Source organism: Callorhinus ursinus, unplaced genomic scaffold (assembly GCF_003265705.2).
Source record: "Callorhinus ursinus isolate GAN/ISIS: 27379988/994484 unplaced genomic scaffold, GSC_fseal_2.0 scaffold12, whole genome shotgun sequence".
In the NCBI taxonomy this organism is placed as follows: domain Eukaryota; kingdom Metazoa; phylum Chordata; class Mammalia; order Carnivora; family Otariidae; genus Callorhinus; species Callorhinus ursinus.
The window spans coordinates 6,557,969-6,571,446 of NW_027397074.1; the positions used below are offsets into that span (position 1 = coordinate 6,557,969).

A 13,478-nucleotide genomic window follows, 5' to 3' on the forward strand; every position below is an offset into this window, starting at 1 on the left:
ATTTGTTAAATAAATGATTAGTGTTTGACAAAATATTTGGAATGAAATGAAATGAAAAATGTGGAAGTTACGCCAAGAATTCTGTGCTATGTATTCACCATCTTGACTGTATTGCAATCCTCAGGAAATAGTAACACTTTGTAATTAAAATTCATCTGACAAATTAGGTATATTTTCAACATTGTAAGCTATGATCAACCTGCAGGGATGGATCAACACTGTAATTGAAAGCATGGAATTAGCTGCTAATTAGTAAATATATTTAAAAGTGTTTCCCTTTTTTTCCCCAGCGTCGAGGTCCTCAGCGATCAGTTGATGTAATAGTTTCATCTGCTTTCTTGTTGACTATATCAGTTGTGTTTATCTGTTGTGCCCAGGTGAGTTGACTTGTTCCAATGTGTAAAAATTAGATAATCACATCTATAATTATTTAGCTCCAGAAGGCTTTCTAATAATAAACAACCAAACTAATAATACTTATAAACCTAGTTATACAAGTTTTAAAATTGACTTTTTGCAGTTTATCTTTTTTCAGTAGAATTAATGAATGTGTTTTATTCATCTCTGTGTATGAACAGTGGCTAGCATATTCTCAGATGTCTGTTGATTGAATATATAGTAATTAGTTTTTACCCACCATTCACTTGGTTATCTTTATTTCCCAAAACAAACTTATGAGTGACTAGAATTATGAGATTGTTTCAGACTGTTTTTCATGGATCTCTGCTTTATTCACATTTAGTATTAATTCTTTCATTTTATATCTGGATTGTCACTGTGACTTGACTGCCTCAGACTCTGAAAAAGAACTCTCATTGTCCAAGATTAGTCAGGAAGCACAAAAATATCTCAGGATAGTCTAGGTTATAAAATTAAACTTCCATTTCAAGTAATATGACATACTAGATTACCTGAAGATTCTTATGCTTTAAAACACTAATGCTGGGGGGAAGAAAAAAACTCAGCTTTTTTTTTTTTTTTTAGATTTTATTTATTTATTTGAGGGAGAGAGACAGAGATAGTGAGAGAGAGCACAAGTGGGGAGGAGAGAGAGAAGCAGGCTCTCCGCAGAGCAAGGAGCCTGATGCGGGACTCGATCCCAGGACCCCGGGATCAATACCTGAGCCGAAGGCAGATGCTTAACTGACTGAGCCACCCAGGCACCCAAAAAAACTCAGCTTTTTAATATACTTATATAAACTTTTTTATACACATACTACATATCTGAGTTTATAAGACAGTAAGGGGCCAAAAATGAAGATAAAATTAAAAAACAGCAATTAAGTATATGTCTTAATGCTGTGGCAGCCCTCAGATAAAATGAGGTACATTGTCAATCTTAGTATCCTAGAGACTTGAGATTTTATGTCCACAGGAGGACAGAAAATGAGGCCTCAGCCTGCATACCTCCTTATACATGCTACCCCTTAAAGGACTACAGTCCCAGTGAAAAGGTAGAATAAGAAAAACAGCCTGCTCACCATCACAGGAGGGCAATAAGAAAGCTCATCTGACTCTGCCTGGACTGACAAGAATGAGGGGGGTTAAGTCTCTCCTCTAAGAATATGTAACTGTAGGTCGGCACTTATTATAGGTTCAGGGTTTAAAATGTACATTACAGATCTTGTCCTGTAACCTCTGTGTCAAGAAGTTAATGTGAACAGTGGGCCTAGGTTCCTGGATACCTGGATACTTGGCAGAAGCAAAACCAAGATTGTTCTTAGGGGGATGGGACCTCCACCTAGGCCTCCTAGGATTTCCACAGATGAAGCCCCTTCAGGTTTCAAAACACTGTGAAGAGACAATCCATCATGAGTGAGTCAACAGACCGACAAACAGCGGGATTAGATGTCCAGCTACCTCAGACGGTAGGCTGCTCAGATAGGAGCTGCAAGACAAAGATATAGATAACACGATGGAAAAGGACAGACAGCTCTTCAGAGAAATGAAAAATACAGTTACTGACATTTAAAACACAATAAACAATAAATAGAGATTGAAGACAGCTAAAAATAGTGAATGGGAGATGGAAGAAGTTACCCAGAATATAGGACAGAGATAAAGGGATGGAAATATGAAAAGGAGATTGAGGCAGATGGGAGATCCAATAAATACCCAGTAGGAATTCCAGATGGAAAGAAGGAGAGCAGTATTTGGAGAGATGATGGCTAAGAGTTTTTCTGTATTGATAAAAGACATTAGTTTCCGATTTAGGAAGCACAAGAATGAGAAAGAGCAATAAAAGTAAATCCACACTTAGAGATGTTGTGGAGAAGTGCAGAACACCAAAAACAAAGAGAAAAATCGTAAAAGCAATGAAGAGGAAAAGACTGATTTTTTTTTAAGATTTTATTTATTTATTTGACAGAGACATAGTGAGAGAGGGAACACAAGCTGGGGGAGTGGGTGGAGAAGCAGGCTTCCCGCTGAGCAGGGGCCCCGATGCGGGGCTCGATCCCAGAATCCTGGGATCATGACCTGAGCCGAAGGTAGACACTTAACGACTGAGCCACCCAGGCGCCCCAAAAAGACTGATTTCTGTACTCACAATTCCTTATCTCATCTCAGCCATTTCTTCCGGGTTTAATTTCCATGTTCCTGGAGTACATGTTGTAGTAGTTCTGACTCTTAGGAACATAAAACCTTTCTATGCCTATCAATAAAAGACACATGGATCATAATAACTCTGAAAGGTTTTGAATATAAGGTAGAAAAAGCCACTGCAGGCAAAAGAAAGCTGGTAAGTTCATATTAATATTAGATGAAATAGACTGTAGTCTAAGTACAAGGGATAAAGGGAAACTTGACAAAAATTGAAAGAATAATTCATCAGGAAGATCTAATAATTCCCACTTTGCATGCGTGTAATCATATAACTTCAAATATATGTATAGACAGCCAAAATCAATAGCACTAAGGTGAGAAATTGTAGAAAAAAAACCTCATTAGGAGGTCTCAACACATTTCTTTTAGTAATTGACAGATTAAACAGATTAAAAAAAATAATGAATATATGTATGTAAGCAACAGTTAAAATTTTGTTCTAAAATCAGAGAATACATATTCTTTTCAGGCGCAAGGATAGTTTATAAAACTTTCCCATGTACTTGGACACAAAGTAATTCTCAGCTGAGACCATTCAGGCCACTCGATCTAACTAATGCAGTTACAGTAGGAAACAATGACAGCAGCAAGAAAACTCATGCATTTGGAAGTTTTAAAATGTACAATAACAAGTGTTTAAAAAGAAAAAGCACAGTATATTAAACCATAAACTAATGGCACAGTTAAGTTTTTTTTAAAAGAATGCTAATATAAGTTCTGTTGAAGTTGAAAGCTTCGGCGGACAATTTTGTACAAATGCATAATTTATTAAAACTGACTCAAAACATAATTGAAAATCTGAGGAGACCTATAACTATAAAGCAGTACTGATTCAATAGTTTAAAAATTTGCCACCAACAAAAATCCCCTAGACCCACGTGGTTTTACAGTTGAATTTTGCCAGTTATTCAGATAACAGCTCGTTATATTTTTTTTAAGATTTTATTGGTTTATTAGAGAGAGAAAGAGCACGAGCAGGGGGAAAGGGCAGAGGGTGAGGGAGAAACAAACTCCCCGCTGAACAGGGAGCCTGATGCGGGGCTCGATTCCAGGACCCCGAGATCATGACCTGAGCTGAAGGCAGATGCTTAATCAACTTAGCCAACCAGGTGCCCCTAAACAGTTAATTCCAGTCCTACACAAAACATCTAGAGAATAGAAAAAAAGGGAGTATTCCCCAGCTCATTTTAGGTGACTAAAAGAATCTTGATACCAGTTGACAGGAGAGACAATATGAAAATGGAAAACTGTGAACTAATTTTCCTTGTTAACTTCAATGCAAAATATTAGGGAGATGAAGCCAGCAACTTAGTAACAATAAATATGCCATGACCAATATAGTTTATCCCTGGAATGCAAAGATTTTCAATTTGGAAAATACCTGAATCTGGTTTGAGCTCCTTTAGTTGATTTTTAAAGGAGGAGAGAACATCTGATCATCTCAACAGGTGCAGAAAATAAATTGGTGAATTTTAGTGGAGATTCATAATACTGGAAAGTATGTTCTTAATCTGATAAAGTATATCTTTAAAAAATTAGAGCAAACATTGTTCATATGATATTTATTACCTTAGGGGTATTTACTTTAAATTAGGAATGAGACAGATATCCTCTCTACGACTTCTAGTCATGGGTTTTGCTTATATGTTTTATGTGTTTGAAATATTCCATAATAAATGTGGAATGTTTTTAAAATGTACTACTACATTCATGATCCATTTGTATGAAATAAAATGTTATTTCCTTTTAAAAAGAAATTGTTTGAATCACATTGCTGTTTCCTGTTGCTTTTTTCGTACACTTTTAGTTGCTTCATGTGCATGAGATCTTCCTTGATTGTCACTACAATTGGGAGCTAGTAATCTGGTGCATCTCTTTAACGCTTTTCCTCCTAAGATTTGTTACCCTTGGATCAGAAACAAGTAAAAAATATAGCAATACCTCAATATTACTTACCGAACAGGTGAGAATGCATGTTTATTCTGTTATAAGTTAATGTCTATAATCTACATATTAAACTAAAAATCTTTTCATTTACTTCAAGTTTTTTAGGAACCTGTTAGATTGCATTTGTGTTACAAAACAAAACTTGAAATTTGATAGAACACAAGCCTCATCTTCAGTGTTCCTGCCTTGATGCAGATTTCATATCTAATCTGCTGTTTTTCTGTTTCACTTTTATATGACAAGAAGGAAGTACTATTTATAGAAATGATGAATTTTAAGCCATTAGTGGGATATATTTGCTTTGCAGTGTAGCAGAGCCATATTTGAATAAGTATGAATTTTTATTCAGTAGGAAGGGTAAAGCATAATAATTTTGATGGTTAACCGTATTTTGTATGAATTTGTTTAATATTTTCCTTACCATTTCATAGGAATTATTCAGAGAAACTTACAGCCAATGTAAACTTTTTTAGTGTTTTTGTCAGGGATAGTTTGATTTTAAAAAATCGGTAATCCTATCAAAGGAACTCAATTAAAGGGAAAGGGGAGAGGAACAAACCAATTGATTTACTTTGCTCTAGTTCTCACTTATTCTTGAGGTTGCTTTTGCTCTGGGACTAAATTGTTTCACCTATTATTAAATAATGACATCCAGTTTGCCTTTCTTGTGTCAGCTTTCATTATATTTGAAAATTTAAATAAGTCCTTGTTTTCTTATTATAAAATAACATGTTTATTGTAGGAATTTGGACTATAAAATGTAGTTTGAAGGAGAATATTAATGTCATCTGTAATCTCAATAACCAGAGAACCACCACTAATATTTCAGTGCCTGTCTTTCAGTTCCTTTTAAAAATGAGTATTGTAATTTTTTAAAATTTTATTATGTTAGTCACCATACAGTACATCATTAGTTTTTGATGTGGTGATCCACGATTCATTGTTTTCATATAATGCCCAGTGCTCCATGCAGTAAGTATTTTTAACTATTTATTCCTTTTTTATAAAAAGATAAACCTCTACTTGAAAATGGAGAAGAAACCTAACAAGAAAGAGGAACTGACACTAGTGAATAATGTTTTAAAGCTGGCTACTAAACTGCTAAAGGTAAAAATGAAATTGAAAATGGATATAATGTAGAATATGCTGTTCTGATATTATAACTGAGTCTTCTGTTTGCAGATCCTACCTTGTGTTTGGTTTTTATGATTATCCAAACTGTTTCCAAATTATATTTGAACACATTTATGCCATGTACATTTTACTTACTGTAAAATGAATCAAAGTAATCCAAATCATCTTTTTGAAATTTTAATAACTTTTAAAAATTTAAGACTATAATAATGTTTAAAGTATTGTAGAGGTTGGCACCTTTGGAAATTTTACCTCCTAGAACTTAAAATAGATTTCAAAAAGGGAGATTTAATGTTAACTTGGAAATTTTCTCATTTTGTATTTCTGAGAGCAGTCTTCTGCTTGGCCTGAGTTAGCTTAAAAAGTAGTAATACATAATAATTATAATAAACATATATTATCAATAAACATTAAAATTTTCAGATCACTTTTTGTAACAAAAGAATATAATTTCAAAATATCTGATTTCATAATAATAACTCTTTGGAGGTAATTCAATAAAATGTTTTTAGCACTGCTTTGCAGTGTTGGTAATGCTTTTCTTTCTTAAAAGGAAAATGTTTAAAATCTCAATTTCTATAGCAAATTGAATGAATTCTTCAGAGAATCATACAAAATTAGTTGTGTCTCAATGTTACGATTATTTCTTCAGTCAATTAAAAAGTCTTAATGGGATACACTGCCTCACAGCATACATTTGGCACCGACAAGGTTCTGAAGAGGTAGGTGGGCTTGTCTGGTGCATATATGGGCAGTATCTTCAGAGTGTAGGCACTATGCTAGACATGATGTGACTTAGAAGCAGTTTCAGTCCCAGAGTAGAGAGAAATAGGAGATAACTAAAGTACAAAGCACAACAATGTGATCCTTTTTGATCACACACAGTCCTACACAGTCTTCTACTCAGAAACTGGGGACTTAATATCGGTTGTTCCCTCTCTCTCCCTCTTCACTGCCAAGAAATTCTGAGGCCCATTGATTCACCCCTCAAATAGTTTCCAGTACATCCCCGCTTCCCTGTCAGTCCTGCCCTAAGTCAGACCCTCATTGTCTCACTATCCATTGAACCTTCAAGGCCTTCCTGCTTCTAGTCTCCTGGCTCTCCAGCCCATCCTCCACATTGCTTCCCCTCTGCCGGTGGTCTTTCTCACCTGCACATCTCATACACTTCTCCCCTAATTAAATTCCCACCGGTGCCAGTCTGTCAGTACAATCTGCATAAAGAATGACCCTTACCTCAGTGGTTTTATAAATTTGAAGGACTTCTTTCCTTGCACTTGGGCTCTAAAATGCTGAGCAACCTGTAGCGATTCAAAGGTGCCATGTTCTTATGTGTCTTACGGAATGCCTGTTCTCTCCTCTCTCTAGGGCCTATACCTTTTATACACACCTCTTCTATGGGAGGCTCACAGTTGAATTGTTTATTTTGCATATCTATTAGACTATAAAGTCCTTCAGCACAGGGACTGAATCCTCATTTCCCAGAGCCTAACACAGGGCCTGCCGTATAACTTTAAATCTGAGAATCAATAAATCAAAGAATATTAAATCTTTGAAACAGTCAGTTCTTATATTCGAAAAGTAATTGTCTCAAAGGGAAGTTTATGTATGTATGTATTAATAATGGCAGAAAATTTGGCCAATTTTCTAATTTTTCCAAAAATCTTCCATTTTCTCTTCTTACCTTAGAAAATGTTTCCAAACCCTTGGTAGCTACTGGACCAGTACTTTACTAGTCATTCATTTGAGACAGGAATTAGAGTTACAAATTTAGGTTATAGAGTTCTTTTAATGAAAATCATTTCTAAAAAAAAAAACACACAAAATGTATTTACTTCTTTCAAGTTTAATCAAGTTTATCCTTTCTAAAAGTACCCATAATTTGTAACTGTTTTTTGAGACTGTTTTTGAAAATTCTCATTGTATATCGCCTTGAATTAGTTTAACTGATAATTCTTTTTTTTTGCTTTTTTTAATTTTATTATGTTATGTTAATCACCATACATTACATCATTAGTTTTTGATGTAGTATTCCATGATTTATTGTTTGCGTATAACACCCAGTGCTCCATTCAATACGTGCCCTCCTTAATACCCATCACCGGGCTAACTCATCCCATTAACTGGTAATTCTTTTTTTTTTTTTAATTTTTTTATTGTTATGTTAATCACCATATATTACATCATTAGTTTTTGGTGCAGTGTTCCATGATTCATTATTTGTTCATAACACCCAGTGCTCCATGCAGAACGTGCCCTCCTCAATACCCATCACCAGGATAACCCATCCCCCTCCCCCCTCCCCTCTAGAACCCTCAGTTTGTTTTTCAGAGTCCATCATCTCTCATGGTTTGTCTCCCCCTCTGACATACTCCCCTTTTCTTCCTCTCCTGTTATCTTCTTTTTTCTTTTTCCTAAAATATGTTGCGTTATTTGTTTCAGAAGTACAGATCTGTGATTCAACAGTCTTGCACAATTCACAGCGCTCACCGTAGCACATACCCTCCCCAGTGTCTATCACCCAGCCACCCCATCCCTCCCACCCCCAACCACTCCAGTAACACTCAGTTTGTTTCCTGAGATTAAGAATTCCTCATATCAGTGAGGTCATGTGATACATGTCTTTCTCTGATTGACTTATTTCACTCAGCATAACACCCTCCAGTTCCATCCACGTCGTTGCAAATGGCAAGATCTCATTCCTTTTAATGGCTGCATAATATTCCATTGTGTATATATACCACATCTTCTTTATCCATTCATCTGTCGATGGGCATCTTGGCTCTTTCCACAGTTTGGCTATTGTGGACATTGCTGCTATAAACATTGGGGTACACGTACCCCTTCGGGTCCCTACATTTGTATCTTTGGGGTAAATACCCAGTAGTGCAATTGCTGGATCGAACGGTAGCTCTATTTTCAACTGTTTGAGGAACCTCCATACTGTTTTCCAGAGTGGTTGCACCAGCTTCCATTCCCACCAACAGTGTAGAAGGGTTCCCCTTTCTCCACATCCCCGCCAACATCTGTTGTTCCCTGACTTGTTAATTTTAGCCATTCTGACGGGTGTGAGGTGGTATCTCATGGAGGTTTTGATTTGGATTTCCCTGATGCCGAGCGATGTTGAGCACTTTTTCATGTGCCTGTTGGCCATTTGGATGTCTTCTTTGGAGAAATGTCTGTTCATGTCTTCTGCCCATTTCTTGATTGGATTATTTGTTCTTTGGGTGTTGAGTTTGATAAGTTCTTTATAGATTTTGGATACTAGCCCTTTATCTGATATGTCATTTGCAAATATTTTCTCCCATTCTGTCGGTTGTCTTTTGGTTTTGTGGACAGTTTCTTTTGCTGTGCAAAAGCTTTTTATCTTGATGAAATCCCAATAGTTCATTTTTGCCCGGGCTTCCCGTGCCTTTGGCGATGTTTCTAGGAAGAAGTTGCTGCGGCTAAGGTCGAAGAGGTTGCTACCTGTGTTCTCCTTTAGGATTTTGATGGACTCCTGTCTCACGTTTAGGTCTTTCAACCATTTGGAGTCTATTTTTGTGTGTGGTGTAAGGAAATGGTCCAGTTTCATTCTTCTGCATGTGGCTGTCCAATTTTCCCAACACCATTTGTTGAAGAGACTGTCTTTTTACCATTGGACATTCTTTCCTGCTTTGTCAAAAATAAGTTGACCATAGAGTTGAGGGTCCATTTCTGGGCTCTCGATTCTGTTCCATTGATCTATGTGTCTGTTTCTGTGCCATTACCATACTGTCTTGATGATGACAGCTTTGTAATAGAGCTGGAAGTCCGGAATTGTGATGCCGCCAGCTTTGCTTTTCTTTTTCAGTATTCCTCTGGCTATTCTGGGTCTCTTCTGGTTCCATACAAATTTTAAGATTATTTGTTCCATTTCTTTGAAAAAAGTGGATGGTATTTTGATGGGGATTGCATTGAATGTGTAGATTGCTCTAGGTAGCATTGACATCTTCACAATGTTGATTCTCCCAATCCATGAGCATGGAACGTTTTTCCATTTCTTTGTGCCTTCTTCAATTTCTTTCATGAGTATTTTATAGTTTTCTGAGTACAGATCCTTTGCCTCTTTGGTTAGATTTATTCCTAGGTATCTAATGGTTTTGGGTGCAATTGTAAATGGCATAGACTCCTTGATTTGTCTCTCTTCTGTCTTGTTGTTGGTGTATAGGAATGCCACTGATTTCTGTGCATTGATTTTATATCAGACAACAAAAAGAAATCAAAGGCATCCAAATCGGCAAAGAGGAAGTCAAACTCTCACTCTTTGCAGATGATATGATACTGTATGTGGAAAACCCAAAAGACTCCACCCCAAAACTGCTAGAACTCATACAGGAATTCAGTAAAGTAACTGGTAATTCTTAATGAGTTTCCAGGCTCATGGGTTTTTTTCTTCTGCTAGGAATTGGACAGTCCCTTTAGATTGTATGGGCTTACAATGAATCCACTGCTTTATAACATCACCCAGGTTGTTATCCTGTCAGCTGTCTCTGGTGTTATCAGTGACTTGCTTGGATTTAATTTAAAGGTAAGACCTTCCCCCTATTTTTTATTTCTTAGTGCCCCCTCTTATATTCTGTGACATTTATTTTACCCCATTACTCTTTTGAGATCACCTATGTGCAGTGATGAAGTCATTTTAATAATACTGTACGCAGAGAATGAATAATATTCTTGGTTTATAATGCTGACAGAACGCCTAGTTTGGAACAGTGTTCATACAAATAGGACTCTTGTATAGAATAAGTAAAGGGATTTATTTTTACTTATATAATCTGAATCTAATTTAGGTGATAAAAAAAAGGAAAAGAAGAGCCCTATTTCTTTTTTTAGCCAAAAATGATATTTATTATATAGCAGTACATACCTCCTCTAACATATGCACAGCTCTTAGTGAATCAGGTGTAGATTATTCATATTATACCAGTAGTATGTATATATTGCTACTTCTCAGTAAAAGAAAGCAGGGGAAATCTGATTTTCACTTTTTTATTTTAAGGTGAATTCTTGAAAACACAGGGATAAAGGAGTTTAAAATAGTAGGACCTACTCTTGTTAATGAATGAAATTTAGATAAAAGCATTATGTTATGTAATTTAGTAATTTGCAGTATTAAAACTGACTCTAATGGTTACTACTTCTGTTATTTTTTCACTAGCTATGGAAGATTAAATCATGACAATTCAGAGAAAAGAAGATGTAGCCTCTTTTCCAGAATAAGAGTACCAACTAAGCTGCCTGCAAGCAGTCACTGACTCTTTGCTTCAGGAGTCTCAGCTGGGAAATCGAAGTGTTTACATCAGACTGTCTTGTGCAATTCTTATATTTATTTTACTTGTTCACTGTTTTTTTTTACATTTATTTTAGTCTTTATATTTTATTTCTAGCATTGATGTACTTAGTTGTTGCAAGGGTGATAAAACTGATATCCAGATACTTGAGATCCTGGTAATTGTTCATAAATAATTGACAGAATAACAAATCGTGAGACTAGAAGCCATTGCTAAGCACTGTTTCTCTACCAATGCCGTGAACTTGCCTTACTTGAAAGGAAAACTTCTTTAACGTTGGAATATTGCATTGGACTCAGCTAGACACAGAAGGTATCTTCTTTAAATCAAGATCCAGTCAAGGTTTCTTTTGAATTATTTTGGAACAATGCCAGGATCTACACTGATTAAGCTGCAGTTACACACCCTTCAGTATTAATATATATGGTATTACATAACAGGTCAACAAGTGCTCTTTGATGATAAAACTCTTAATAGAGCAATAATTGTAAATGGTTACCATACTGTAAGATATTTTGATAAAAATTAACTAGTAATAATTGTATTTATTTGAAACACTGGGCTGTTTGCACAGCTCCAACTGTGCATGCTCAAAATGTGCACTTTTTAAAATTGTTACTTTTAAATGCGTATCTTTATATGGGATATGTTATAGTGTACTAGGGCATGATATGGTATCCTTTTGAGTGAGGTATACACTCATCTCACAAGTGAAGTGCCTATTGATATTACTAAAGTACATTATGTTTACTCAAGTAAAATAATTTTTCCCCATGGTACACTATAGTGTATACACACTCAAATGAACAACTTAAGAATAAGGTTAAGAGCCAATAAAATATTCCTCTGATTGCTAGTTATTAAAACTATATCCAGATTTTCAGAAAAGAGCTTCAGTTTGCAAATTCTATCTTCTAAACTTAACCTGGTGCATCCCCCTTACCCCCAATTTTATAAGGGCTATTTTAGATGCTTTTAACCTGGAAAGTTACCTACTCCCCCCCCCCCCATCACACACACACACCCGCAATTTGCCAAGTGTCCAAATGAGAACTTACCATGTCGGCATGTTAGGTAAATAGAGCGAATATGATGGTATCTTACATTGGGCCTTGATTTTTAAGTTGTTATATTTGTACAATCAAGAATATATTAGGAATTACATGAAACATGAAATGTTTTTGCAATTTTTTTTAAACTGGGTATTTAGTTTCTAAAACAAAGAATTTATTTGAAACAGTATAGAATTTTCTTGGTGCAAGGTGTATCATGTTGAATATCCTCACATTTTTTACCATGTTTTAGGGAATTTAAAATAATTAATTGTAAATGATTTATTTGATTGGTGCAGTTTTAATCCCCAAATCATAATCTTAAGATCAGGAATGCGTAGAGAACAGAGCCATGTCATAATATCACTTTGCTCTTACCATTCCTTTTGATCAGCCTCAATTCAGCCTCATTGTGTAGTGTATTTTTTTTGTGTAGAAAACAACAAAAGCAATTTGTTTTATTTGCCTATGTTCTCATATGTTTAATAATGACCAAAGTGCATTCTGAGTTTTTTCAAGGAATGTATTACTGGAGCTTTAAGAACATACTTATTTTCTCATGTGAAAAATTAGGCTTTGTTTGATATGTTTCTTCTTCCTCTATTGTCTAATGTTGAGGTTGTTTTTAGGAATTATATTTTATAAACTTTTTCAGAATAAGGTACATACCTATACAGAACTTAACATTTTGCACAGAATATATCAAATATATTTTGAGAAAAAAAGTACAGCATGAGTTCTGTTAGGAATAAAAGATAAAACTATTGTATCTCACAAAAAAAAAACTTATTTCAGAATGGAAATATTTTTGAGAAAGGTAGCTGAGTATGCGTGTTTTGGATTGAAGTTCATTTTAACTTAGGGTCGGGAGTTGATTTGTTGAGTACAGTATACCTCTCAACAATCTATAAATAATATGAATGATGTCACTAACATGGGCAGCAGTAGAATACCAAAAGGAAAAAGTTGTCATTTTAAGCAATTTCAAAACATTAATGGAACTGTTTCAAAGCAGAAAAATTGACGTTTGCTGCTTTTAAGAATACCATGAATGTAAGAAATCGAAAGAAATTGTAACATATCACATAATATAGAAAAGGCAGTTCAAAGATAGAATTGTGGCAGATGTTGTGTGTTAACTGTTGTTTCTTTGCCACATGTGTTGTATTTGAAAGTTTGAACAGCAAGTTTAAAATAAAATATTCTATGCTGACAGTGTTAAGCTGGAGGTGTTTTCTGTTTTTTTGTTTTTCCCATTTGCAATCCATATACATTTCTATGGTAATTGTGTATTTACTATAGCATGAACTTTAGTTATAACTCTTAGATTTCAGGAGAATGGAAGTAAATTTTTTTAAACTCCCTGACATTTAAGGTTTTGTTATGATTCTTAACATGAAAGAATAATAATACATATGCAGGTCTTTCA

The 13,478-nt window shown here is 35.1% G+C and overlaps 1 protein-coding gene across 3 annotated transcripts in view; it reads left to right on the forward strand.

The window, feature by feature from the left end:
- Window positions 1-13,271, forward strand: part of PHTF2 (putative homeodomain transcription factor 2) — a 114,475-nt gene extending 101,204 nt beyond the window's left edge. For all 3 annotated transcript variants that reach the window (XM_025872780.2, XM_073898713.1, XM_073898714.1), the window contains 5 exons: window positions 291-377; window positions 4,412-4,567; window positions 5,563-5,658; window positions 10,109-10,234; window positions 10,865-13,271. In XM_025872780.2, coding sequence (XP_025728565.1) covers window positions 291-377; window positions 4,412-4,567; window positions 5,563-5,658; window positions 10,109-10,234; window positions 10,865-10,885 — 486 coding nt within the window. In that variant the 3' untranslated portion in view covers window positions 10,886-13,271. The remainder of the gene's footprint in view (window positions 1-290; window positions 378-4,411; window positions 4,568-5,562; window positions 5,659-10,108; window positions 10,235-10,864) is intronic.
- Window positions 13,272-13,478: the final 207 nt, after the last annotated feature.